Below are 27572 nucleotides of genomic sequence, written 5' to 3'. Positions count from 1 at the left end.
AATAATATTGTATATATGATTTTTATATATAATTAATAATATATTATTTATAATTTAATATTATTTTATTTATAATTTATAATTATTTAATTATATAATAATATATTATTAATTATATATAAATTATACATATAAATTATATATATAATTTTTTGTGAGTTAAATAAAATATCATAATTAATTTAAAATTATTATTACATCATATATATATATATATATAAATAAAAAATCAGATTTTCTGTTGTACTGATATATTTTCTGCTCATACAGCTGGAGCCAACTTTCCACAGAATTGCTATTCAATAGCTTTCGCCTTTTCATCTTGGCACTCGCACTTTTTGTGGAACCATTGGCTTTCTTGTTGTTTCTCTGTCCCTGCAAAACTTACTCATTTGTTGATGTCTCGAAGAAGTAAGAAATTATGTATCTTATCCTGTCATGGTTATGTTGTTCTGAGTTATCCTTTAAACTGTGAGGTACTTCTAACTCTTTCTTTTTCTACACATCTATTTTCAGAATATATATGTAGTTTGTTCTTAATGCTTTGAGCATCTAAGCAAAATTAATAAAGCCAATCACGAACATGAAATTATTAATATGAAAATTTAGGAAATTTTGAATGATTTACAGGCATCAGCTGCTGCATGACATCTTGTCCTCGGTTGGTAATGAGATAAATAAATTGTTAACAGGTAAATAGAACTTCACTTTTTTTGTTTTTTCTTTTTAAGTAATTTAAGATTCTCTAAACCTTGAGGACAATAATTTCAGATATTAATTGTTCTTGGAATGGGGGGAGTTGACAAGATTACAGGTAATATGATGATAATTTATGAATTAATTTTATTTATTCTCGTTCTTTCAACGTATTTTGAGTTGATCTACTCTATCATTGGCCTAGTTTAATTAGGTCTTTTTGTTTAAGTGCTTTCATGGATATTTTGGTGACTTTACGTATGAAATGGTTTAATTTGTCAATGGTTCGTGTTAGAATATATTTAGAGTTAATGATTTTGTGTTAAAATTTGTTTAGAGTTAATCAATGGTTAAAAGGGATTTTGAAAACAAGAGATTTTATTGATTATTCATTACTAGTCATGATTTGCATCATCCGTACTGGTTTCAACTGATAAAAGGGGTATTGAATTTTTTATCCTATTTTAGATGTTTTTATCATTTTATATATTAGAATATTTGAGTTATCTTTATTTTCAATTTTGAAAAACTAGACAAAAGTAATACTTTTTTTCTTAGGGATATTTAACTTTTTACCATATTTTGGACTCACGTATACATTTTCTTTATATTTTTTATATTCTAAATATTTTTATCATTTTATATATTAGAATACTTAAATTATCTTTATTTTCAACCTTAAAGCAGACAAACACAATACCATTATTTCTTTCTTTGTATGCACTACAGAGAAAGAACATGTTTAAATACATAGTATCAATATTTGAAGCAAAATTTATATATAAATATTAGATAAAATCAACTGAATTTAAAAATTGAATTTGAATTGAATTAAATTGAATAGGATATAATGGTGAACTATACTTTACGTATGGTTATATCAATTATTGAATTGATCGGTCAATAAAATTTAATAATTTATTATTTTTAATAAATTTATAATTATTCATTTGTTTTCAGTATGAATTGAAAAAATATTTTATTTTTAATTTTTTAGACTCTAAACCCTTACTTGACCTTATAGCTTGAAACAAACAAAATTTTTTTATTTGAATTTAGTTTTATTCAAATTAAATAATAATTCAAACCTAATTAAATTGAGATGTATAATGAATTACTTGTGGTCGTGTCATGTTAATTCAGATTTCAAATCAAAGACTATTAATCCTAATCTGACCCTATAGTTTGAAGCGAACAAAATTTTTTGATTTGAATTTTGCTTAATTATATCAATTATTGAGTTCAATTAAGTAATTTTATATAAATTATTAGTTAGGTAATTCAATATAAATCTTGATTTGATTCGGGACAATGCAATATATGTATTATGTAATATGATACAATTAATAATATATATAAATACAGTTTTATACATTTTCGTGCCTAAGAATGAAAAAGTTGATATTGGAAAAAATTAATGCTTTAGCTCTGGAAATGCAGTAAATTCTAGATAATGGAATACACCTAATTAATAATCAAATCAGTACAATGCAATGTACTAATGGTATAATAAGATACAATTAATAATATATATATATATATATATATATATATATATATAATGTCAAACCAAAACAAGTTGCAAAACATGTATTTAACTCAAATTAAATTTAAAGCACATCTAAACCAACAAGTTGAGTTGAATCGAATTTAATCTATCAATTTTAGTCAAATTAAATCATATGATAATCTATTTTTTATAATTTATATTGAATTTGATTTGAATTCAATTAAATAATTTAATAATTATTAATTGAATTCGAATTGAATTAAATTTGATACGATACAATGGTGTATTATATTTTTGTGTATAATTATATCAATTATTGAATTGACCGGTCAATAAAATTTAATAATTCATTATTTTTAATAAATTTATAATTATCCATTTGTTTTTGGTATGAATTGAAAAATATTTTATTTTTAATTTTTTAGGTTAAACCCTTACCTGACTTTTTAGTTTGAAACAAAATGAACTTTTTTATTTGAATATAGCTTTATTCAAATTAAATAGTAATTCAAACCGAATCAAATTGAGATTTATAATGAATTACTTATGTTTGTGTCATGTTAATTCGGATTTCGAATCAAAGATTATAAATCTAAACTCGGCCCTATAGTTTGAAGTGAATAAAATTTTTTGATTTGAATTTTGCTTAAATTCAAATTGAACAGTTATTTGAATTAAATTAAATAGAGGTTTACAATGAATTATTTAATCGGTAATTTATATTGAATTACTAATTTGAATTCAAATCAAATTAAAGTTGGCACGGTACATGGTAATGGTGCACAATTTACATAAAGTCATTAGTAGGTACCACGCAAACATGAAGTTGAAGTTGAAGCGTTAGATTATCAATGCATGTTCAAAATAACCAAAAAAATTATTACTATAATCCATTGCAAGTGATAATTTTGAAATCACGCAATGTATATTCTGAGGTGGGTAAGTGTAGGTCATCCGTCTCATAATAAACAAAAAATTATATTAAATTATCTATTTTAGGATAGGTGTAAATTATGTTAAATTATTCGTTTTAGGATAAGCGTATGCTAGTTATATGTTGTATAAAAACTTTATAAACTTCACATATAATAAACGTATATCCCACATAAAATTTATGTTAAGTTAAGCCAGTAGTGATTATCCTTTCAATGGTGTTTCTCGTTTTCAGAGTTTAAATAAAAGCTAAACAAAAGATTAATGATTTTAAATAAAGTGTGAGCAACTAATCGAGGTCTTTCTAAAATTCTAATAAACATGTTTGTTACTTGCAAGATTTAAAAAAAATAACTGTCTACTTGCAAGATTTAAAAAAAATAACTGTCTAATCAATGCTGCATATCTTATAGGTATTATTCATCATTATTCTTCTTCCTTTTAACTCAACATTCAATTGTTGGTCCAATACAACATGTATCCAGCGTATTTTTAAATTTTTAAATTGTGGTTGTAAATAAGTAGCATTGGTTAGGTTTATCTTTTTCATTATTTTGTTTTTTGTGTTAATTTTTTTTTTTCAACTTTTGTTATAATTTTTTGATTGATTTGTTGCTGGCTGTGTCGAAAGGTGATTTTTGTGGTGTGACTTGTTATTGGTGTTTATTAGTAGTGGTTATCTTTATATATATTTTTCATAAATTTTATATATTGTATTAATATAAAATTTATTTATATTTTTTTATTTTTTATTTTTGTTTAAAAAAAATGGTAACGAGATAAATAAATTGTTAACAGGTAAATAGAACTTCACTTTTTTTGTTTTTGTTTTTAAGTAATTTAAGATTCTCTAAACCTTGAGGACAATAATTTCAGATATTAATTGTTCTTGGAATGGGGGAGTCGGCAAGATTACAGGTAATATGATGATAATTTATAAATTAATTCTATTTATTCTCGTTCTTTTAAGGTATTTTGAGTTGTTCTACTTTATCATTGACCTAGTTTAATTAGAACTTTTTGCTTATCTGCTTTCATGGATATTTTTGTGACTTTATGTATGAAATGGTTTAATTTGTCAATGGTTCGTGTTAGAATATATTTAGAGTTTATGGTTTTGTGTTAAAATTTGTTTAGAGTTAATTAATGGTTAAAAGGGATTTTGAAAACAAGAGATTTTATTGATTATTCATTACTAGGCATGATTTGCATCATCCGCGCTGGTTTTAACTGATAAGGGTATTTAAGTTATCTTTATTTTCAATTTTGAAAAATTAGGCAAAAGTAATACTATTTTTTCTTAGGGATATTTAACTTTTTACCATATTTTGGACTCACGAATGTATTTTTATTACACTTTTTTTTATTCTAAATATCTTTATCATTTTATATATTGAAATATTTAAATTATCTTTATTTTAACTCTTAAACCAGAGAAACACAATACCATTATTTATTTCTTTGTATACACTATAGAAAGAGAACATGTTTAAATATACAGTATCAATATTTGAAACAACATTTATATGTAAGTATTAGATAAAATCAATTGAATTCAAAAATTAAATTCTAATTAAATTAAATTTAATACGATATAATGGTTTACTATACTTTTACATATGATTATATCCATTATTGAATTAATCGGTCAATAAAATTTAATAATTTATTATTTTTAATAAATTTATAATTGCCTATTTGTTTTTAGTATGAATTAAAAAATATTTTATTTTTAAATTTTTAGACTCTAGACCCTTACTTAACGATATAGCTGGAAAAAACAAATAGAATTTAGCTTTATTTAAATTAAATAATAATTTGAATTGAATCAAATTAAGATTTATAATGAATTAGTTGTGTTTGTGTCATGTTAATTCAGATTGTAAATCAAAGACTATAAATCCTAACTTGACCCTATAGTTTAAAGCGAACAAAGCTTTTCGATTTGAATTTTGCTTGATTATATCAATTATTAAATTTAATTAAGTAATTCTATATAAATTATTAAGTAATTTATTTGTTTTTTTCTATTTAATTATTTTATTTTTTGTGTTTATTTATTCCAATTTGGAGTTTGTGTGTGTATTATTTTTCTTGTCTTAAGAGTTATATAAAAAATTATAAAATTATCACTGTTTTTTTCATGTTTTTTATTGTCTTGCGGTGATAAATTTTTGTACATCATTTAATGATCACCTAATGATGCTTGCTGCTCCTTGTTTAATTTATTTAAAATTAGATAAAAATCTCTCCCTCCGTACTGTTTGAGCTTTTTTGTTAAATTATCACTTGTCCTATGTCTTTTCACCAGTTGCCTTGCCTTTCCAATGCAGTCTTTTCTTTCTGGTTGCTGTTCAAGGTAGTCTCTGCTTGCGGCTCCTTTGTTTAATTTATTTAAATTAGATAAAAGCCTCTCTTTCCGTATTGTTTGAATTGCTACGTTTAATTATCACTTGTCGTTTTGTTTTTTCAACATAGTTTTTAATTTATTTAAATTAGATAAAAACCTCTCCCTCTGTACTATTTGAGTGTTGTGATTAATTATCTCTTGCCGTTATATCTTTTCAACGTAGTAGTTTATATATATATATCTGATAGTTTAAATAATTGAATTATATTCATATCATGTTAATTTAGATTTCAGATCGAAGATTCTAAACTCTAACCTATATTCAAAAGCCTCTCCCTTCGTACTGTTTGAGCTGCTGTGTTCAATTATCACTTGCCGTTATATCTTTTCAACGTAGTAATTTATATCTGATAGTTTGAATGATCAAATTATATTTATATTATGTTAATTTAGATTTTAGATCGAAGATTTTAAAATTTAACCTATATTTAAAACGAGTAAAAATTTTTAATTTGAGTTAAACTTGAATTTAAATTTGATACAAATCAAATCAACGTATATTTAAACCATCGAATTAAATTAAATAGAATATAATTCATCAATTATAATAAATTCAATTAAATAATTTTAGGTAAATTATTAATTAGTGGCCATGTCTTTTCAACTTGCCTCTTTCCCTATATATATTATTTTCACAACGTGTTTTCTCTGTCGCTCTTTCATTCAGCAATTCAGACCCAAAAGCCATAGAAAAATGGATGTTCTTATGGTTGTCACTGTGATGCTTTTCTCGACTATCATCTTCTTGTTGATCGGTATAACATTTTGACTCTTTTATTTGAAATGCCAACAACAATAACAACAAAAAAACTTCATCCAGTCAGATTTTGGTGGCATCCAAAATCTTGAGATTGCGGTCCATGATTTGAAGGCTGCAGTCCATGACGTAGTTATTTCTGTTCAACTTCTTGAGACCAGGCTGTGTCCCGATTGGGTATTTTTAAATTTTTTTTTTGTTTTTATTATATTTAAGTGATAGTTAATCAAAAAGTTTTGATATTGTGAAGTGAAATGTTTTAGGATGACCTTGAAGAAAGAGGGTACTCGGGCGATATCGAGGTTGGATTTTCATATGGGGTTGAATATTAGCCGTTGTATTGACGACGACTTATCATAAGTTTTTATGTTTTTTGGATCTGTTTTTATTTATTTTTGTGCCCCTCTTGAGTCCTATCTTTATATGCATTTAGATAGTTATTCAAGAGATGAATTTTAGTGATAATATTTTTCATCTTCCTTCTCGCTCTGATATAATTTGATATATTTATGTGCGGATGATCACAATAGTACACTGAATTTTATAAATACGTAAGTGGCGAAGGATGGACAAAATCCATAATATATAATTGGGAAGATCATTTCATCTTTCGGAATGTTCCACATTCACAGGGTAAGAATATGACAATAATACTTTAAGATGTAACTTGAAATTAATGACATTGTCGAGAACAATGAACTATAAGAATAATATTTTAGCATTGAAAAAAAAATACCAAGATTAGTAAAATGTATGACAACATTAGAAAGCCTCTGTTAGCTTGAAGAACATGTTGACACATTTTGGGCTGTTGCTGCATTTGCACGTCATTTTCATTAGCTTGCATGCAGAGATTTGTCATTAATATTAATTCATCTCTTGAGTGAATATCTAAATACATATGAAGATAAGATTTAAGAGGGGCACAAAAATAAATAAAAACAGATCCAAAAAATATAAAAACTTATGGTAAGTCGTCGTCAATACAACGACTAATATTTAACCTCATATGAAAATTCAGCGTTGATATTGCCTGAGTATCATCTTTCTTCAAGGCCATCCTAAAACATTTCACTTCACAATATCAAAACTTTTCGGTAAACTATCACTTAAATATAATAAAAACAAAATTGATATAGTCGTACGTAAAAATATAGTATACTATTGTATCGTATCAAATTTAATTTAATTCAAATTCAATTAATAATTATTGAGTTACTTAATTAAATTCAATTCGAATTCAATGTAAATAATAAAAGATAAATTACAACATGATTTGATATGACTAGAATTGATGAATTACTTAATAGAATTGATGCATTATATCGAATCAAATCCAAATTTATATTGAATTACCGAATTAATAATTTTTATAGAATTATTTAATTGAATTCAATAATTGATATAGTCATACATAAAAGTATAGTACTTCATTGTATCGTATCAAATTTAGTTCAATTCGAATTCAATTAATAATTATTGAGTTAATTAAATTCAATTCGAATTTAATGTAAATAATAAAAGATAAATTATAACATGATTTGATTTGACTAGAATTGATGGATTACTTAATAGAATTGATGTACTATACCGAAGAATTCAATTAATAATTATCGAGTTACTTAATTAAATTCAATTCGAATTTAATATAAATAATAAAAGATAAATTATCACATAATTTGATTTGACTAGAATTGATGGATTACTTAATAGAATCAAATACATAGTGCACTTGATGGTTCAGATGTGTTTTGATTTGATTTGAGTCAAATACATGGTTTGTGAAGAATAAGACAAGATTTAGAAAGCATTGGTAGGGGAATGAAATAAAATTAAAGAAAAAATTAAAAATAAAATACCGTTATTGAAATATAATTAAAGTTTAAAAAATTAAAAATAAAATATTTTTCAATTCATATTGAAAACAAATGGGTAATTATAAATTTATTAAAAATAATGAATTATTAAATTTTATTGACTTGTCAATTCAATAAATGATACAATCATACGTAAGAGTATAATACACCATTGTATCGTATAAAAAAAGAGCTTTCCAATGAATTATAACTGTACTCATAATTCATCCAATAATACAATCAAAACGTGAAACAAAATTAGTACTAAAACTGTAAATATTTTTCAGAGCTATTATGAACAAAATTACACACATAGATACCGCAAATAACAAAATAATATTTCTCAACCTCAAAATCATTATTTATAATATAGAGAAAAGAAACCAAACGCATAGTCTTGGGTAGTTGCACCCCACTCATAACATCGTTGCCTACCCTAGATCTAGCACGTATATGAACTTCTTCATACGTCGTACTTCAGTACTAGCTATCTGGGAGGTATACTGGGATAATTGATTGAATTTTATTGAAATTATTCTTTACTGAATTTGTACTCTTAAGCCTTGATGAAAGTAACATTGGCACCTCTGTACTCTGCTTTAAATCGGTGTTTGAACTCGGACCAAGTCATCTCGAAGACATTGATTGTCGCTTTGAAAGATAGGTAGCATACCTCACTTTCTCCTAGTCAGTTATGTCAAACAGGGTCATGACACGTTCTACTGATTCCAATCACTCTTCAACAGTTATTGGTCTTTTGTGTTATCAAATTTTTAAGACTGTTGCATACTACGGAGGTTGATAATAGGATGCAGCTCAATATTCATCAGATAAAGCAGTCAAAATAAGCTTTCTTTCCAAAATTGTAATTACTGCTCATTTAGTAGAACAATCGTTTTGTTCAAACAATTTAATAGTTCAAACTGTCTCAAAATAATACTAAAACTATATATCATTGAAAAACGGATTCAAAGAGTTTTCTAACGAACTATAACTGTACTCATGATTCATCAAATAATGTAATTAAAATGTGAAACGAAATTAGTGATAAAACTGTAAATATTTCTCAATCTCTATCATGAACAAAATCACATACATAGATATCTCAAATAGCAAAACAATATTTCTCAACTCCAAAATCATCATTTATAACATCCCCAGATCTAACGTGTACATGATTGAATTTTGTTAAATATTCCTTTACTGAATTTGTCCCATGGACTAGATTAATAAACTCCTAAGCGTTAATGCATGTAACATTGATGCTTCTGTACTCTGCCTTAAATCGGTGTCTGAACTCTGACTAAGTCGTCTCGGAGACATTGATCGTTGCTCTGACTAAGTTCTACCATATTCTTTCGCTTGACTTAAAAAGATAGATAACGTATCTCACTCTCTCTTAGTCAGTTATGTCAAATACGATCATGACACTATTGATTTCAACCACTCTTTAGCTGCTATTGGGTTCTTTGTATCATCAAAGTTTTTAGACTAGGATATACTAGGGAGGTTCATAATAGGATGTAGTTCATTATTCATTAGATAAAACAGTTAAAATAAGTTTTCTTTCTCTTTCTCTTTCTCTCTTTCTTTGTATCATCAAAACTGTAATTATTGTTCATTTAATAGAACAGTCATTTTATTCAAACAATTTAATAGTCGAAATGATTTCAAAATCATGGAAAAACTATATATCATTGAAAAAATAATTCAAAGAGTTTTCCAATAAATTATAACTGTATTCATGATTCATCAAATAATGCAATCAAAATGTGGAACGAAATTAGTGGTAAAACTGTAAATATTTCTCAACTTTCTGTCCAAAAGCGGAAAGGGTTATGACTATGTATGAGTAAGGTATAGGCAATTTCAATAAGATGCCGATTTTTACGTTCGACAATGTCATTTTGTTGCAGAGTATGAGCACAAGAGGATTGATGTAAAATGCCCTTAGATGTCATAAATTTAGTAAATGAAGCAGAAAAGTATTCACTTGTATTATCACTACACAATGTACGAATAATAGTAAAGAATTGTATTTCAACTTTAGCACAAAAAGATTCAAAAATAGAGAATAACTCAAATATATTTTTCATTAAAAATAACCACGTGCAACGTGAAAAATCATCAATAATTATAATAAAATATTGAAAACCCAAAATAAACGCGATTCGATTAGGACCCCATACATCGGAATAGACTAACTCAAAGGGCGATGTAGCGCGTTTATTGACACGTTTTGAAAACGATATACAAGTATGATTTTCAAGCTGATAAGACTCACAATTAAATGACGATAAATGTGACAAATAAGAAATCATCTTCTGTAGTTTGGATAAACAAGGGTGTCCCGAACAATTATGAAGGAGCGTCAAAGACTCAGTAATGGTACATGCTATAAAATCAGGTGGACTTAGTTGGTAGAGGTCCTCTGACTCATGTCCTACGCCGACATCTGGCCCGTACTGTGGTCTTATATAAGGAGAGTCATTAGTAAAGGTAATTGTACAATTTAGAGAACGAATAAATTTGCTAATAGAAATAAGATTAAACGGATAGTCAGGGAGATAAAAAGACATATTCCAAAGGCAATAGTGGGAGAGGATGGACACAACCTACTATCTTTGTAATAACAATAAATCCATTAGCTAATGTTACAGTAGGTAATGAAGTTGATTTAGTAAAGTGAGAAAATAGACGAGAGTTACCAAAGATGTAATCAGAGACACCAGAATCAAGGACCCTTGGCTCGGAAGAGGAAAAGTGAGTAAGACACACAACTGAATTACTCGGATGAACAATCGAAGCAATAGAAGATGAAAATTTTTTTGCTATCTAATATTAGAGATAGTCTTCAAGATCAGCCCCTGTAAGAGTCAAAGATGGTGGAGACTCTACTCCAGAAGAGTTAATAGTAGAATCAGATGTACTGGTCTGAACAATATTAGTTGTTCGAGGAGGACAACCATAAAGCTTATAACATTTGTCTCTGATGTGACCCCATCTGTTACAATAACTACACTTTAGCCGATTTCCTTAACCACCACACTCGTATGGCTGTTGATTCTGGGAGACAAGGACAGATGAATTAAAATTAGAGGTATCTGAAGATCCAGTCATAACTCTTGGAAAAGACACACGGAGTAAACGAGCAAAGACTTCATCAAAAGTGGGGGCGACAGCACTAGCAAAAATTTGGCTTCAATATGAGAACCATAAAAAATTTCTCTCGTTAGGCTAAGTCTTCAATTGCAGTTTTACCAAGAGGTAACAACATATTGAATTCAGCCTTCAAAGATGTCATCCGATCCGAAAATTCAAACATACTCATGTCTTGTTTTTTTAAGGTAACCAAAGTTGATACAACAAAGTATAACTATTGAATATCATTGGTGTACAGAAGTTTGACTTGAGTTTATATGTCATTATATATGCGATAAACTTTAAAGATAGAATGGAGTTGAGGATCAATGGTATTTCATAACATACTACATAACAAAACATCACTCTTAGTCCATATAGTTTTATCAGATGTAATATTCTCAGCTCTCTTAGTGAGATAATCTTTAAGACCCTGTCCCATGCCCCATATTTCAACGAACGTAGTCCGTGAAGTATAATTATTGCTTCCTATTAATTTTTCTGTTGTAATTACTAGAAGAAAATTAAAAGGAAAGAAAGAACCTGGTTTGGAGCTTTCAATGTACATGTCGAATCATAAATCAGAGAAACGAAAAAAGCTTTCTAGAGAATAGTGAAGATTCAGAGCAATTAAGGCTCACAAAACTAATCAGGAGACTGTTAAATAGTGAAAAACAGCTTCTCGATGTGTGAACACTGAAGGAACTTTCCAGTGATATCACCAACGACGCGTTTTGCAACTAGGGGAAGTGGGTCTTCAACAGAAATGATCACCGGCTTTTACTAAATCGATTGACGGTGGCAATGTAGCCTCACGTGCACTAAAACAGTGGATTGGAGATCACATTCCAAGCAGAAAAACAGTTGGCGCAAGTAGCAAATTTCGACGTCTAATGACGGTATAGTGAAAAGATAACATGAATTTTGAAAAGAAAGAGAATGGAGAGGCAATAGAAAGAACAAGGTATAGAAAAATAAGATATCAAACAATGATTCCTTGGGGTCAAAGGATATGAGTAAACTACAAAACAAGAATCTTCCTCATCAGGGGGCTTCTTGTTCTCAGGTTGCAATGGTGTCCTCAACACCACAGGTGGCTGAACCCAAACAAATGAAGCTAACAGGTTAGCTATAAACAATTACATCATCCTGAATTTGTCGACTCTATGATTTTCAAATAAAACTTTGTAAAACTTTTAACCAAATGAAAAATTTACAATTAGACAGCAAATGCAAGTTGCTCATGACCTACCATGAGATTTTTTTTGATATGTTAGTAAGGTTTTAATATTACCAGAAGTCACAAATGATCTCTGCACTAAATTTATGGTAATCATCTCTTAAATTATGGTCATATTAGATGGTTCGATATCATGTTGACACAATAAAACCTCAATTTTCAACGCAATGAGAAAAAAGAATACTTAAGCATACTCATATATGAAGTAATCATAATGTCACTAGTCCTTAGGTTCAATAGTGTTGGACACAATCCTTCTATATTCACTATGTTATATATTTTAGGTTATCTATTGTCAAAACAAATACCAAAAAAGAGGAAAAAAACAATAACAATATATAGAAGTCACTTTATAGTTTACAAGGACAATCAATAGAGACACAAAGTGCAACTAGGGTGATAAAGGAAAAGGGAAATAAACAATTTAGTTGATGCAAGACTGGAGAAAGACTTCATGACAAAGTCTATTATCTTACAGGTTTAACCGAGCCGTTCCATACGTGAGGCCTTGAAACTTTAGCTAGAACAACACGATACTTTAGTTAAACAAGAATGAGGAATTCACAACATCGATTTTAGAACCACCACTACGCATGCACATTGAGTATGGATGTTGTTGGATGTAAAGTGCTTAAGGTTAAGATGTTATTATTCATTAATTCTGATATTGATTTATAAACCATGGAAGAACAATAAATTTCCTTGAATAATATTGTGGAGAGCCACATGTTTCCTAAGAGAAAGAGTTAAGCCTTTGGGGTGCTCAAGGAATTGGTTTTAATAATAAGGTAGAAAAAATGACAGAAACATTTGGAAATTGACTTCTAATTCAAAATAAGAGTAATCAAAATTATCATATTTAATCAGGCAAAAAGAATTATTTTTGGTATCTGTTGTCAATCCCTAATAGCAAATAAATTTCCAGTTTGCAAAAATTCATTTCATCCTGGGCCTTTGCAGCTATCTACCAAATGGTCTCATTTCTAGAAGAACACTCCATTAAAAATACAAAGGTAATCACTGAATAAAACTCATTTTAGTGGCAACTAAACATATATAATGATTTTACTTAAGGTAAAAGTAGATTACCTGCACTAATAAAAGATATTCAAGCTTGACCAAGCAGAAAGACAATGTGAAAAAGGGAAAATATTAAGAAAAAATGAACAACAAAGTCTTTGACAAGCTCAAAATACAATTGATTCATCCTACTAGAAAAAAACAGTGACAAACAGAATCATTTTCCTTCGTAAAACTGGATGGTCAAGACAAATAAAAGAAGAATAATTAGATAAATGAGTCTGCTCAAACTAATAATCATGAAAAAATTCCTACCAAACAACCAGATTATACTCTAAAAAGCAATTAATTAACTGTGTAGGGACCTAGTCAAACAAGAAGAAATGAGTTTAGTTTCAATTTAAAAAAAAAAAAGAGAGAGAGAAAAGAAAGGCACAACCAAAATTGAGAAATGTTACCAAAATTGGAAGAAAACATTCCAGAGTATATATTTGAAAATAAGGAGACATCATCAACTACAGAATTGATTCAAAATTCAAGCCACCCAATCTTTAGGTGGTCACATTTAATAATAAAATTTGCACAATAAGGAATCGAACTCATAAACAAACGTGTACCATGTTAAAAGCTCAGTCATTTATCTGTGGACACACAAAATACAGAAGAATTATCCAACTTAAAAAAAGCATTAAATCTATGACCCAAACTGAATCCCATTCTAACCCAGAATATATTTACTCACAATACTGCAGAAAACAATTTAAAAACATGAAATTTCTGCCCACTACGAATATGATATCAGTCTTGAAACTTGAACTCAACAAAGCTAAAAAATATCAATTTTAAAATTTTTCCCATGAAGAAAAAATGCTTGCGGTGATAAGAAGCACCGAAAAAACAAATCCCAGAAGCAAACTGATAAGGCCATTAATTGTTACTATTTTGATTTATAATTTCCTTGTGTTGTGTGGAAATTTGATGCAATCTAATAGAATTACTTATCTTTTTGCTTTTAGGAAGCTTTGAGCAATTTTGGAATAAATAGGGCCAAAAAGAGGAAAAACTGGAGCAGATATATTAAACTGGAAATTTCGTAATGCAGACTAGGCGTGGGCACGTGAAAGATGAGAGCAGAATTCGGAGAGCAGATCTGAACGTCCAGATCTGTTGCAACAGTCCAGAAAATATTAAGATTTGCTTCCTAGGAAAAGGATAATCACCAGCTGGAAAAGAGGATTAATTGAGCTATTTTCAATTAACCCCTTGGGATATACATTTGATTTATCAGCCAACTGAATAACTGTGCCAGTTTTTTCTAAAGGTCCAAGATTAAGAGCAGAATAAATGGAATATGACATTACATTAATAGATGCTCCTAAATCTAACATGGCTTTTTCAATTTTTGTTCCTCCTATGGTGCAAGGGATGCAAAACATACCTGGATCTTTGCATTTTTCAGGAAGATTTTTGCAAATTATGGCTGAAACATTTTCTCCTACCTTTATTTTTTCATACCTTTTGAGTTTTTGCTTTCTTTTCAATGTACACAACTCTTTCAAAAATTTAGCATAGCGAGACACTTGTTTTATTGCATCAAACAGTGGAATATTGACTTCACACTCTCGAAAGGTCTCATATAAATCCGCATTATGTTCGTACTTCAGTTTTAAAGCTTCAGGAAAGGGAGGAACAAGTTTGTATTCACTGAAAGAAAGATATTTACCTGTCGCTACCTTTTCGGATGAATTATTTTCTGCTGCCAATTTTTCTCTATTTTCTACTGGTTGTGCTGGTACAGGTTGTGCTTTAATCGGCATCTCCAACGCCTTTCCATTCCTCAACATTATGGCATTAACATTCTCCTTTGGGTTCATCACAGTTTGTGATGGTAGTTTGCTTGAATTTTGTGCTTCCAGCCTACTGATTGCAGTAGCCATCTGACTCATTTGATTTTCTAGATTTTGAATGCTGATTCTGGTTTCCTGTTGAAATTTCACAGTGTTAGTAGCCAAAGTTTTAACAATATCTTCAAGAGATGTACCTGAATCAGAATTTTGAGTTGGTTGCTGCTGTCTAGGAATATAAGGCTGCTGATACGGCTGAAAATTATTCGAAGGCTGATTCGCATTTGCATTCCCATAACAAAAATTACGATGATCTCTCCAACCGGAGTTGTAGGTATTCGAATAAGGATTATAATTATGATTTCGCTGTTGCTGTCCTAAAAATCCGCCCACTGCATTAGCATGTTCAGAGTAGTCCTCCTGAAGTGTTGGGCACATATCAGTTGGATGTCCTCCTACCGAACAGATTCCGCAAACTTTCGCTACCTCTGTTTTTCCTACAGCCATTTGACGTACAAGAGTAGTTAGATCATCAAGTCGTCTTTCAAGAGAAGATACATTTACCTCATTGACACGCCGAGACGAATGGTCTAATCTATTCCCAAATTGTTGTGAATTCGATGCCATATTTGCAATTAAATTCCGGGCTGCTTCAGGTGTTTTGTCAGCCAATGCTCCACCACTTGCCGCATCAATCATATTTCTCTCATTCGATAGAAGTCCTTCGTAGAAATATTGAATAAGCAGCTGGTCACTAATTTGGTGATGTGGACAGCTTGTGCAAAGTTTTTTAAAGCGCTCCCAATATTCGTATAAAGATTCTCCAGTATGCTGCCGAATGCCACAGATTTCTTTCCTTATGCTGGCTGCTCTTGATGCTGGAAAAAATTTCTGCAGAAATAATCTTTTCATCTCATGCCAAGTAGTGATACTTCCAGCGGGTAGATAATACAACCAATCTTGCGCATCATCTTTCAAAGAAAACGGAAAAACCCTCATCTTGATTTGTTCTTCGGTTACTCCATTCGGTTTCATTCCGGTGCACACCACATGAAATTCTTTCAAATGTTTATGAGGATCTTCACCTGCAGAGCCACGAAAAATAGGTAAAAGATGAATTATTCCAGATTTTAATTCGAAGGTGGTATTAACATTTAAATTCGGAAAAGTAATGCAATGTGGTTGTTGATTTAAATCTGGAGCAGCAAGCTCCCTTAAAGTCTGATTTTCACCCATGTTTTCCTTTGTTTCGTGAACTGTTTTGTGTGCGTGCAGTCTCCTTTTCGCTTCTTTTCTCAGCCCTTTTGCAGTCTTTTCAATTTCTGGATCAAACTGTAAACTAGCTTGTTTCAAAGATCGCGTAACGAACATGCAAATTAAAAACTCCCCGGCAACGGCGCCAAAATTTGGTACGTGCTGTCGTTGACACCCAAATTAAATCCTACTTTCCTTTACTACATTTTTGTTACAGGAATTTAGGATTTAATTTGGGTGTCAACGACAGCACGTACCACAAACAGACAACATTAACAGATCGATTGGCAACGGAATGAAGGAATCATTGAAGCTACATTGCATGCATGGCGATGATAAACAGATAAAGAATTAGAAAAGAGAGATGAAGAATTTCAAACAAGGTAAATCACTCACGGTCTTGATCAGATCTGTGAAGAGAGAAGAAGTGGAATATGGAAAATGGAGCTGTGTGTGAGTCGGTTGTCTCTGTTACAAACCGAAGTTCCTTTTATACAAGGCCAAAAGACTTACTCCCAACCACGGTTTGGTGCAAACCCAAATTTGTACACATTAACTTGTAAAATTTTAAATACTTATTTTTTATTAATTTTAATTGTTATTATGAAGAGTAAAATTCTCTTATTTTTTTGGAAAATTATAAAAAATAGCCAAAATTAAGGGGGTCTAAGCGAAATTGCCCAAAAAATTAAGGTTTAAGCAAAAATGCCTAGGTTTTGTGAAATGACAAAATTGCCCCCATATATAAACACAGCAAATTTCAACACTTTTCACGGTCATTTTACTGTGCAAATTCGAAGAAAATTCAAACTTTCCCCTTTCTCACAGTCATCGCACGGTTGAACCTCATTTCCGCCGATTTTTTTGCTTTTCGACAACCGAAAATGGCAAAGAAGGTTAGTATATCTCTCGTAATCTTGTTTGGATCAAGTTATTGCTTATGTTATTGAGATTTGATTGAGATTTTTCGGTTTGAAATTTTAGGGTTTACGGTTTGAACAATGCTTTAAATATTTTGATTCTTGGTTGTTTTCGTTGAATTGATTGAAGGGTTTTGTGTTCTACAACGTGTATATTTGATTTATGTGGAAATCGGAGGCTGAAATAACCAAAATTTGGCCTAAAATGGCTGCCAAAAGGATCGGCAGTCTGACCGTGGGAACAGTGGTTCCCACGGTCAAACGATTTATTCCACGGTCAGCAGACATTGACAGTGGGATGGGGGGGTAAAGTGGCTTTTTTAAAATATTGGGGAGTCGGGGGAGATTCCTTAGAACACAGTGGGTTTTTTTTGAAATTTTTTATATAACAGTGGACCTTTTCGAAGAAGGAATTTTCATGAGGGGTAAATTGAGAATTTTCTTAAACTGAATATGCAATACACAGTCAGCCTAAGTACTTAATATTTTGTTTGTTTGTTACTTCATTATGAATAAAATTGCCCTTGTTTGTTTATCTTCTCCTTCATGCCATTGTCTATGCTGTTTTGTGTATCTCTCCCTGCTTCCCTATTAAAACATTAATGCTTCACATCCAACTCAATGACAGAGCAAATGATTTCCTAAAATCTTGAAAACCAACAGCAAGATCTTTAACGATTGAAAGAGTGTTGTTGTTCCTGTTTATTTAACTGTTGATCAACTCCTAGAACAGCTTCTCTCAATAGAATGCAGTTGTACTAGTTGTTGGAGAATCTGTAATTTTTACAGGATTCTGGATTTAGATAAACCACTGGGTCGCCTTGACCCTTTTTTAACTCTGGGTGTGCAGAGCTTTTTTAACTGGGTTGCAAATTGTTTTGCTCATGCTTGGATCTGGCTTTCCAGTAGTACTGAAATTGTAGAGCCGGTCTACCACATGTTGGCAATGTGATCTCCCCATTGAGTGTGCTCCTGAATAGCAAGGAAAGTTATTTTCAGTGAAGAAAGACTGATGGATTTGTTGACATTCCTTGCCGTGATACCTAGGCCTGGGTTCAATCCGGATTAAGTTTGAATAATGCCCAATTCGAGATCGATGAGTTGAGATTCAAACTTAATTCGAAAACAATTTAATCTTGGAATTGATCCTAGCCACTTCAAACTCCTTTGACTCAAATATGGCTTGTTTGATTTGAGTTCAAACAATTTAGATTGAATCCAATACTTTTCTTTTTCATTTTCTTTTTGGTTTCTTCATATCCTAGCCACATATGGTTTCTTCACGTTTATATTGCTCCACAATTTGCAACTGAATTGGGGTATAACTGGTATTAAAATCTTGCAAACAAAATTCAGCAAAAATGCTAAACAAAACTAACAATGGATTCATAAATTCCCTAGTTGGACTCTCAATGTAATCCCCACTCATAATCTTGAAGTCACCCCGGAGAATGGGCATATGAATGGGTCTGTTATAAGGAGATGAATTAAGTTGTTGGTCTATTTATGAGGAATCCGCAATAACTTGTGAGTTAGGTCTTGTTTCAACTCTATAAACCAGCCTGTTGATTCATCCAAATATGAATAAAAAATTAACACTTAAATGGAAATAAAAAATAGTGAAAAATAACAATCTAGAATACTAGTCCTTCTAGTAAATTAGCTTAAATGTTAACAATTATTTTGCACATAAGATTCAATAACTTACCTAAATCAAACACAACAATTTGATAAATTAGAAATTGTAACACATATTCTAATCCTAATTAGGTTAAATTTAAGTTAAGTTGAATCCGAATATTTCAAAATCAAATTCAACTATGAGATGAAAAAGAGGGGTCGCAAAGATGAAGAATAATTTCTTTGAAAAGAAAAAAAAATGTCATTAGAGAAGATGCATTCATCGACGATTTTTTGTTACTCAATTAAATTAAGTTAGCTCAACTTAATCTCAAATTGGGCTATCATTGCCCAAACTTAGATTTATTGATCTTGAATCACGTCTAGTCTTAACCCTAATCAATACGCTCATGTTAGGTGGTTTACTAAAGTTGTCATATTTGTTTTACCTTTATATTATAATAATAAATCTATGTATACACAGTTTTAGTATACAATTTAGAGTTAAATATATGATATGTGATCATTTGATTAAATAATTTTGAATTAAATATTAAATAACACTTCAATTACATGATAATATTTTATTTGTATATTAAAATTTTGTATAAAAAATATATACGAATAGCATTGAAAGGAACACAACGTAAAAGAAAAAGCAATTGCACTAGATGAACGACATCCTGGCACAAGAAACAACTCCAAGGCAGCGATCTTCGAGAACAATTTTGATATCATCTATTAACTGGAATCCTCCAAGTCCTCAATATTGTTCAGCAGTCTTCTCTGAGTAATCCCCATCCAAAAGAATCTTGCACAAATAAGTTGGGGATCAAAGCACATGCATATTAATTAGTACAAGAATTCTTTATGATTTTACAAAAAGTAATACTATATATATAAATAAATTATACAAATTTATTTGTAAACAATCATGTCATCTAATTACAAGCTAATACTTCAATTTATCCAAATAAATTTGTATAATTTGTTTACACATATTATTTTATTCTTTTACAAACTATGTTTCAAATTAAACAAAGTAGATAATTTGCCCTGAATAAAAGAAACATGTTTCCCCAAAACACTCCATACACTAAGGCTCAAAGTGACAGTGCAGGAACTTAAGACAAATCTAAGCGCAACATGACTTCAATTATTTCGCCCTATAGTCAAAATACATCACCATAAAATATATAATAACCACATTATTTTGAGGTTAAAAATAATCCACAAGCCTGATGTAGCTTACTACAAAATTTACCCAATAACACACACACAGAAGCACAAGAATAACAAAACAACAGAAAGAAACACAAGACACAAAGAAGAAGAACAATTTTATTATCCGCCAAAAAAAAACTATTTTTCCCGTTTCCTTCTCTACAATTTATAATGGCCAAGACGCAACATCCTACTTCTTTAGTTACATGAAACGATGTCGCACACTAATTACAATTCATACTCCAAAACAACGTCGTGTACTACATTCCTACTCAACGACAATAACGTCTGCGTTTTTAGTTTTATTCAACTACTTCTTCTCTTCATTCCACTGCTTCTGTTCTACTGTTTCTACTTCCTTTGTCATTCAGTTTGTATCAATTACTCCCCTCCCTGACTTCTTTGTCCTCAAGGGAGAATGAAGGAAACTGAGCTCATTGTGCCATTGAATAAAACAATTCCCATGTGGCAGTGGCAGGGGTTTCATTTTGCCACTGAATAAGCAATTTCATTGTTAGGGTTGTACCTTTCTTTACAAGCTTCCTATCGAGAATGTAATGGGGGTAGCATTGAGGCGTGAACTGGGGTGGTAAGGTAGGAGAGGCCGCCACATAGGCATAAGCAGGTATTAACTGTGACACATGAAAAACATCATGTAAAAGAGCCTTGGCAGGAAGTTGTAAATGATAGGCAACCTTACCAATTACTTCTATAATAGGGAATGGTCTAAAGAATTTTGGCTGCAACTTTTGATTGCCACTATGCATATTGTTTTGGCGATAAGGTTGTGGCTTAAGGTAAACCATATCTATCACATTAAATTGCCTTTCAGACCGCCTTCAATCAGCTAATAATTTCATGTGATGATGTGCCTTTTTCAAGTTATTCTAAAGAATGCGAACGATAGCTTTTTTGGCTCGTAACATAGTATCAACTTCAATCACTTCCGAATCCCCTGGGAAATAAGGAATATGCAAAGGTGGGGAATAGCTATAAAGTGCTTGGATTGGAGACATATCAATGCTGGAGTGATGGTTTGAGTTATACCAATACTCAGCAAGTGGCAACCAATGGAACCATGTATGGGGCATTTCCCTAGCCATACAACGTAAGTACCCTTCTAAACACCTATTGACTACTTCACTCTGCCCATTTGACTGTGGGTGGTAGGCTATAGTGTATTTGAGAGCCACACCTTGTAACCAAAATAATTCTTGCTAGAATTTGCTTAGGAAGAGAGCCCTTCTATCATTAATAATGCTAAAAAATTACCATGAAGTTTATATACATGATCTAAAAATAATTGAGTGACTGTATGAACAAAAACAGGATGTGCGAGGTCTAGGAAATGATTATATTTAGTCAAACGATCAACAGTAACCATAATAACGATCAACAGTAACCCTTTGGCCTAATGTCAAGAGAAAAACTTAATTGTTTAATGACCCCAAATTCCTTTAATTTTCAGGCTTTTTCCTTTCTACAGGAATATGATTTCGTTCTCTGATTTCTCATCCTGAATTTCAATAGTTTACAGTATTCCTTATCCTGACACTATTTATCATCTTTTTTTGTATCTGGGTCCTGACATAATATTCCTAAAGTGGTTGACAAATGAATACCATTGCACATTTGTTGCTCACTGATCAGATTGTAATGTCATTAACAATGTTGGTGAACTTAAATCGGGCCCTAGACGTTCCACATGCAATGATTCTAACTCCTTTATAGTTTTTTATTAGTATTATTTTAATTCTAAACAATTAAAAATTCTCATGTTAAAATTAAACAATTAAAATTATACAACGCCAACCTTTATGGTTTTTTATTAGTATTATTTTTTGCATTTTATACAACGGTGGACCCTTCCTAAATCCTTGCTAAATTTGATTAGATAAGCATGCCGCCAATCCTTTTGAAAGTTTTTTATAACAATTATTCATTTATATTCTATTCTATAATATCTAAAGAGTTATGTACAAATTATACTCCTAAAACAAATCGTGTGTAGATCTGTATGGGAATATTGTCCAATTCACTAAGGTCTTTTTATTAATATAACTTGTTGATGAGAAATAGAAAAAAAAATTAATTTTTTTTCTATTAGAATTTTTTATCACTTTCTTCTACATTTTAAAGTAATTGTAAATTATGCTAAGCTACATAATCTGACCCACAAAATAAGTCAATTGCTAAATGTTTTATACATGAAGGACAAATATTGCTAAATTACGCTAAACTACATAATCTAACCCACAAGAAAAAAAAATCTTTGATCGTATAATTAATCTAACCAAAAAAAAAATCTAAAAAGATATATTATTAAATTTGATATAACGAAACCTAACATGTCTTTCTACCATTATGTTGGAAGTATCGATATCCGATGAAGCGATTTGATGGATTTTCTGCTGAACCAGAAAATTACCCGAACCAAGCAACTAAACAATTTGGTGGTGGGAAATCTGGAAACAAGCAAGTAAAAACTTTACTGGGAAAGAAAACACTTGTACACATATATATCCAATAAAGCAAAAATATTTCACGACATTTAGTTGAATTATTAAGGGAACTTGAGCGAATTATTCATGCAAATAATTCAGCTATGTCAGGAAAGGATAATTTCATCTGAAAATGCTTTTGAAAAAAACTCGGCATAACAGTAAATTAATCAGAAGAATTATTAAAAGGGTGAGAAAAGTGTTGGCGATCTGCAAAAAAAAACAAAATAAACAAAAAGGGTTGGCTTCAAAATTAAACAATTCAAAAGGGGGTTGGCGTGCCAACCTTTCTGCAATGAAAAAACAAAAAGGGTTGGCCCTGCCAACCCTTAATGAAGCAACAGGATGGTTGGCGGAACGCCAACTGTCTTTGTTTTTTATACAAATTATTATTTCACAACGGTTGGGCTGCCCAAAATCCTTGTCAAATTTGTTTGCAGAAGCATGCGAATATTTCAGAAGAATAATTGCAGAGAATAAATTGACTTGCAGGGATGCATTGGTGGAATAATATTCACGTGATACCATCTTTAATATATTATTACCTATTATTATTACTATTATCTTTATATATATAGCAATCTATCTTAAACATACCACAACAGATAGAGAGATTTATGCTTTGCACGAGAAAAAACTTTATTGAGCAATCGACCGACGAAATTTGTTGTAGAGACGAAATATTACCAGGACAACAGGTAAGGTTTTAAGAAACCTTAATTTATTTAATTCTATTGTATTGCACCTGCACCAAAATTATTTCAAATTTGGATTCAGTCTAAAAAAATTTCAATTTAATTCTATTGAAATTCAATTAAGTAAATCAACATATTGTTAAATATTATAATTTTCGTAATATGTTTGATTAGCCAATTGGTTCAATTTTAAAAATGAAAAAACTGTTAGAAAACTGAGATTGGTTGGAAAGATTTGGGAAAAAATATGGGGTTGGCCACGTCTTATTATTGAGTTTTGCTTAATTTATTTATATTTTAAAAATACATTTTTTTTTTCACTTAATTTATTTATATTTAAATAAAACACATATATTTTGTTTATATTAAATATTTATATTGTTATGCATGTATAAATTATTGTTCTATCTTTGCTGGTCACATATAAGGGGGAACATGTTAACGAAGGACTACTATCTAAATTATAAGATGAATCCAGTGCATAACCTTTTCACTCATCTTGGTGTCATGCATGAGAGATATAATGATTTAAAAGACAAAGATATAAAATTAACTAAAAAGGAGCGAATATCTGGATTACTAAGGTCATTACCAGATTATTGGACTCCAATAATTTCTGATCTTGTCTGAGATAAGAAATTCAAGAATTATTGGCAATGCGTGGATGAATTACAGCTCGCTGAAGAACGCAGAATTGTTTTAAAAACTAAAATTTTTCCCCAACCTAAGTTTTAAAAAATGGCAATTTCACCCTAGGGTTTGGTTTTGAAATCTTCGACGACCGTTCCGGCTCTATTGCCAACGACCTCTCCCTCCCGAAGCAGCCTCTCCTTTTGGCGAATGCTTTCCTCCCATTTGGAGGCTCGATCGGCTTCGTCTTCCCCGATGAAGTTTTCAAGGCGAAGACGAAGTCGATTGAGCCTCCAAATGGGAGGAAAGCATTTGCCGGAAGGAGAGGCTGTTTCGGGAGGGAGACGCCGTCAGCAATGGAGCCGGAACGATCACCGGAGATTTCAAAACCAAACCCTAAGGTGAAACTGCCATTTTTTAAAACTTAGGCTGAGGAAAAATTTTAGTTTTTAAAGTTTAGGGAAGCAAAAAGAGATCAAATTTTCAGGCGTTAGGGTTTTGTTAAATCTAACCAATCATGGGTGGGTGTAGTTAAGGGTGAAAACTTGAGAAAACATCAAACCTTGGGTGGGAAATAGTCATTTGGCCTTATTATTATAATATTATATATATTTTATTATATAATTATATATAATATTATATATATTATAAAATTGTCACTTATCCTAAAGTTTTCACAAATATACCACAACAGTATTCACCTTCCCCAAAATATCTCTCTTCAATCTTTCATGCGCAAATTCTCTCTCTTCTTCTCTGCAACTTTTTTTTCTCTTCTTCCTTTTCTTCCAAAGTGATAAAGGAATCACTCTCTTCTGGAAAAAAATGCTGAATTTTTTAGATTTCAAAAACAAAAGCAGAAAAGAAAATACTGAATTCTTCAGATTAAGAATTCTTCAAAGTAAGGATTTAAAAAAAAAACCAACCCACAAAAAAACTCAACTGGAAAAAAATAACCATCGAAAAAGTGTAAGAAATGACCATCGAAGAACATCACATTCAGTAAGCTTTAACTGGAAAAAAAATTAGCATTTAAGGATTAAAACTGAAAAAAAAAATTGCGTTTAACCCAAAAAAAAAAACTAGGCGTGAAATGTGAGAATTAGGCCAGAGTGGCGTTAACGCCAACCCTTATATGTATATAATGTATTTATATTAATATATATTATTATATTATTATAATTTAATAAAAAGCACGCCAACCTGGCAGATATATATATATATATATATTATTTTTTATATATATTATATATTATGTAATATATTATATAATTATTTAATTCGATCGATCGAATCAACTTCCGAATTGTCCAGAAGTCATGTATTTTGGCCTTCAAAAATTTGGTCAACTGAATTTTGGTTAGAATTTTAGAAAGTTTGCTTAACCATGCTTACTTTTGGCAACCGAATTTTGGTTTGAATTTTAGAAAGTTTGTTTAACCATGCTTAATTTTGGGTTACAAGTACTGGACACCACTATCTCTCTCTCTATGTATACGTATCTCTTAACCATGCGTACTTCTGTCACATATTAATTAATTTTACAAATAAGTTTGCATTTCATTTGATTATTATTTTGAAGTAGAATATCAAAGTGGAAAAATTATAAATAAACCTGTATCTCATAGATTGATAGATGATTGACAATGGTTTTGATTTGCAAAACCAAAAAAACCAGTAGAAAATAAGAAAGCAACATTCCTCATCAGAAGCTCAATTTTAGTAAACATGCAATACATTAAAATCTATTCAACTATTTCGATCCATTGTCAGCACATACATGTAAGAGTTTGAATAAAAAAATAAAAAATAAAATACAATACATTAAAATTTGTACAAAACCAAATAGATAAATTACATAAAAGTAAACATGCAATACATTAAAATCTATTGCCATTGTGTACATGTACAAAACCCCATCTCAGATTCAACATGATAACCTATTTGGCCATATGGCTTGCATCGTGAGTATGACGACCTCGGGTTCGTGTGCTACTAGGTGTACGGGACGAGCTAACCACAGGCACTGGAGCTAGACTCAGACATTTCAAACGAGTATGACCAGGTTGATGACATCGGCTGCAATATTGTTGTCGAACTTCCTCTCCCTGTGAAGGTCTTCTTGAATGATTGGAAGGGCGACCGGACTTTCGTTGGTCCATCACTTGAGGATAAATCGCAGACATATTTGATGGTGCCCAAGTTGACTGATCCCCCAATGGATTAATATCTTCTTCGTACACCCTACGTAAATATTTAGTAGAGTAGTACGTACTGACCCAGCCTACACAGTCTGATAGGTTATTATACCTTGCTATAGCTACAACATGTGCACGGAATCTGGGAATGTTGAAATTTTTCACCATCACACGTTCGATATAGAAGAATCATGAACTTCGTATTGTTGCATGTTGATTGGTTTAACAATCATGTTGACAGATTTGAGCACATGTCGAGCAAACTTGTCCTTAGCCCATGGTGTTAACGGGTGAGATCTCTCACTTGCAAAAAAACAACTAAAATAAATGCGATGAAAAAACAAATACATTAGAATAAATTTTAGTATACGCACCAGCCATGTTTCGTCTATTGAAAAACCAATGTTGCAACATGCTTCGAAGAAACTCTACCAATATAGTGATAGGCAAAGCGCGAGCAGTCCGTGTCAAAGCATTGAAAGTCTCGGCAATATTGGTCATCATAATATTATACCGCCATCCTCTAAAGTGGGCACTTGTCCATCTGTCATACCCAATGTTGGTCAAATAGGTTGCTGCAGCGGGATTGAGTCTAGCAATTCTACTCATAGCAGATTGAAAGTTCGTGAGACGATATACTTTAGTAACTCTCCAAAATAGACCTTCTATATGTTTATTTTTTTGAATTGCGAATGCATGTTACCCTTTATGTGGTAATTACAGAACCCATGACGAGCGTGAGACATTACATTCGCAACCGACGTAATTATTGAATGATGCCGATCAGAAATAATGGTCGAATCTGGCAAATCACCAATGCACATGCGAAGGTATGCCAAAAACGGCGTCCATGTATCTATTCCCTCTTTGTGCCCAATACCGAATGCGAGTGGGTAAATTTGATTATTACCGTCCTTCGCAACAGCAATGAAAAGAGACCAAAGATACTTTCCTTTTAAGTGTGAAGCATCAATGCATATCACCGGGCGACAGAATTGTTGGAACCCTTGTATAGAACACCCCATACACATGAAAAAAAACTTGAACCTATTTTTCGGATCGACATCAATACGTGTCATAGTTCTTGGGTTCTTCAGCTCCAAATTATGACAGTACTCACGTA

The 27572-nt window shown here is 30.9% G+C and overlaps 1 protein-coding gene, 1 long non-coding RNA gene and 1 other non-coding gene across 8 annotated transcripts in view; all 3 read left to right on the top strand.

The window, feature by feature from the left end:
* The first annotated feature begins 275 nt into the window (after positions 1-275).
* LOC123195758 overlaps positions 276-27572 on the top strand; it is a 53832-nt gene continuing 26535 nt past the window's right edge. For 4 of the 6 annotated variants that reach the window (XM_044609588.1, XR_006497518.1, XR_006497517.1 and 1 more), the window contains exons 1-3: positions 276-476; positions 631-692; positions 772-814. In XM_044609588.1, the coding sequence (XP_044465523.1) occupies positions 790-814 (25 nt within the window). In that variant the 5' untranslated portion in view covers positions 276-476; positions 631-692; positions 772-789. Of the gene's footprint in view, positions 477-630; positions 693-771; positions 815-4015; positions 4058-5472; positions 5890-27572 lie in introns of those variants that run through there. The other 2 variants (XR_006497520.1, XR_006497521.1) reach the window with 2 other exon arrangements.
* Positions 6204-6771, top strand: LOC123195760. Its single transcript, XR_006497522.1, has 2 exons — positions 6204-6483; positions 6570-6771. It is a non-coding gene; the product is annotated as an uncharacterized LOC123195760 (long non-coding RNA).
* Positions 16165-16271, top strand: LOC123197114. Its single transcript, XR_006497815.1, has one exon. It is a non-coding gene; the product is annotated as a small nucleolar RNA R71 (small nucleolar RNA).

Source organism: Mangifera indica, chromosome 14 (genome assembly GCF_011075055.1).
Source record: "Mangifera indica cultivar Alphonso chromosome 14, CATAS_Mindica_2.1, whole genome shotgun sequence".
Classification (NCBI taxonomy): domain Eukaryota; kingdom Viridiplantae; phylum Streptophyta; class Magnoliopsida; order Sapindales; family Anacardiaceae; genus Mangifera; species Mangifera indica.
Note: the sequence above shows the minus strand (reverse complement) of the source record. Positions and strands in the feature narration are given on the sequence as shown.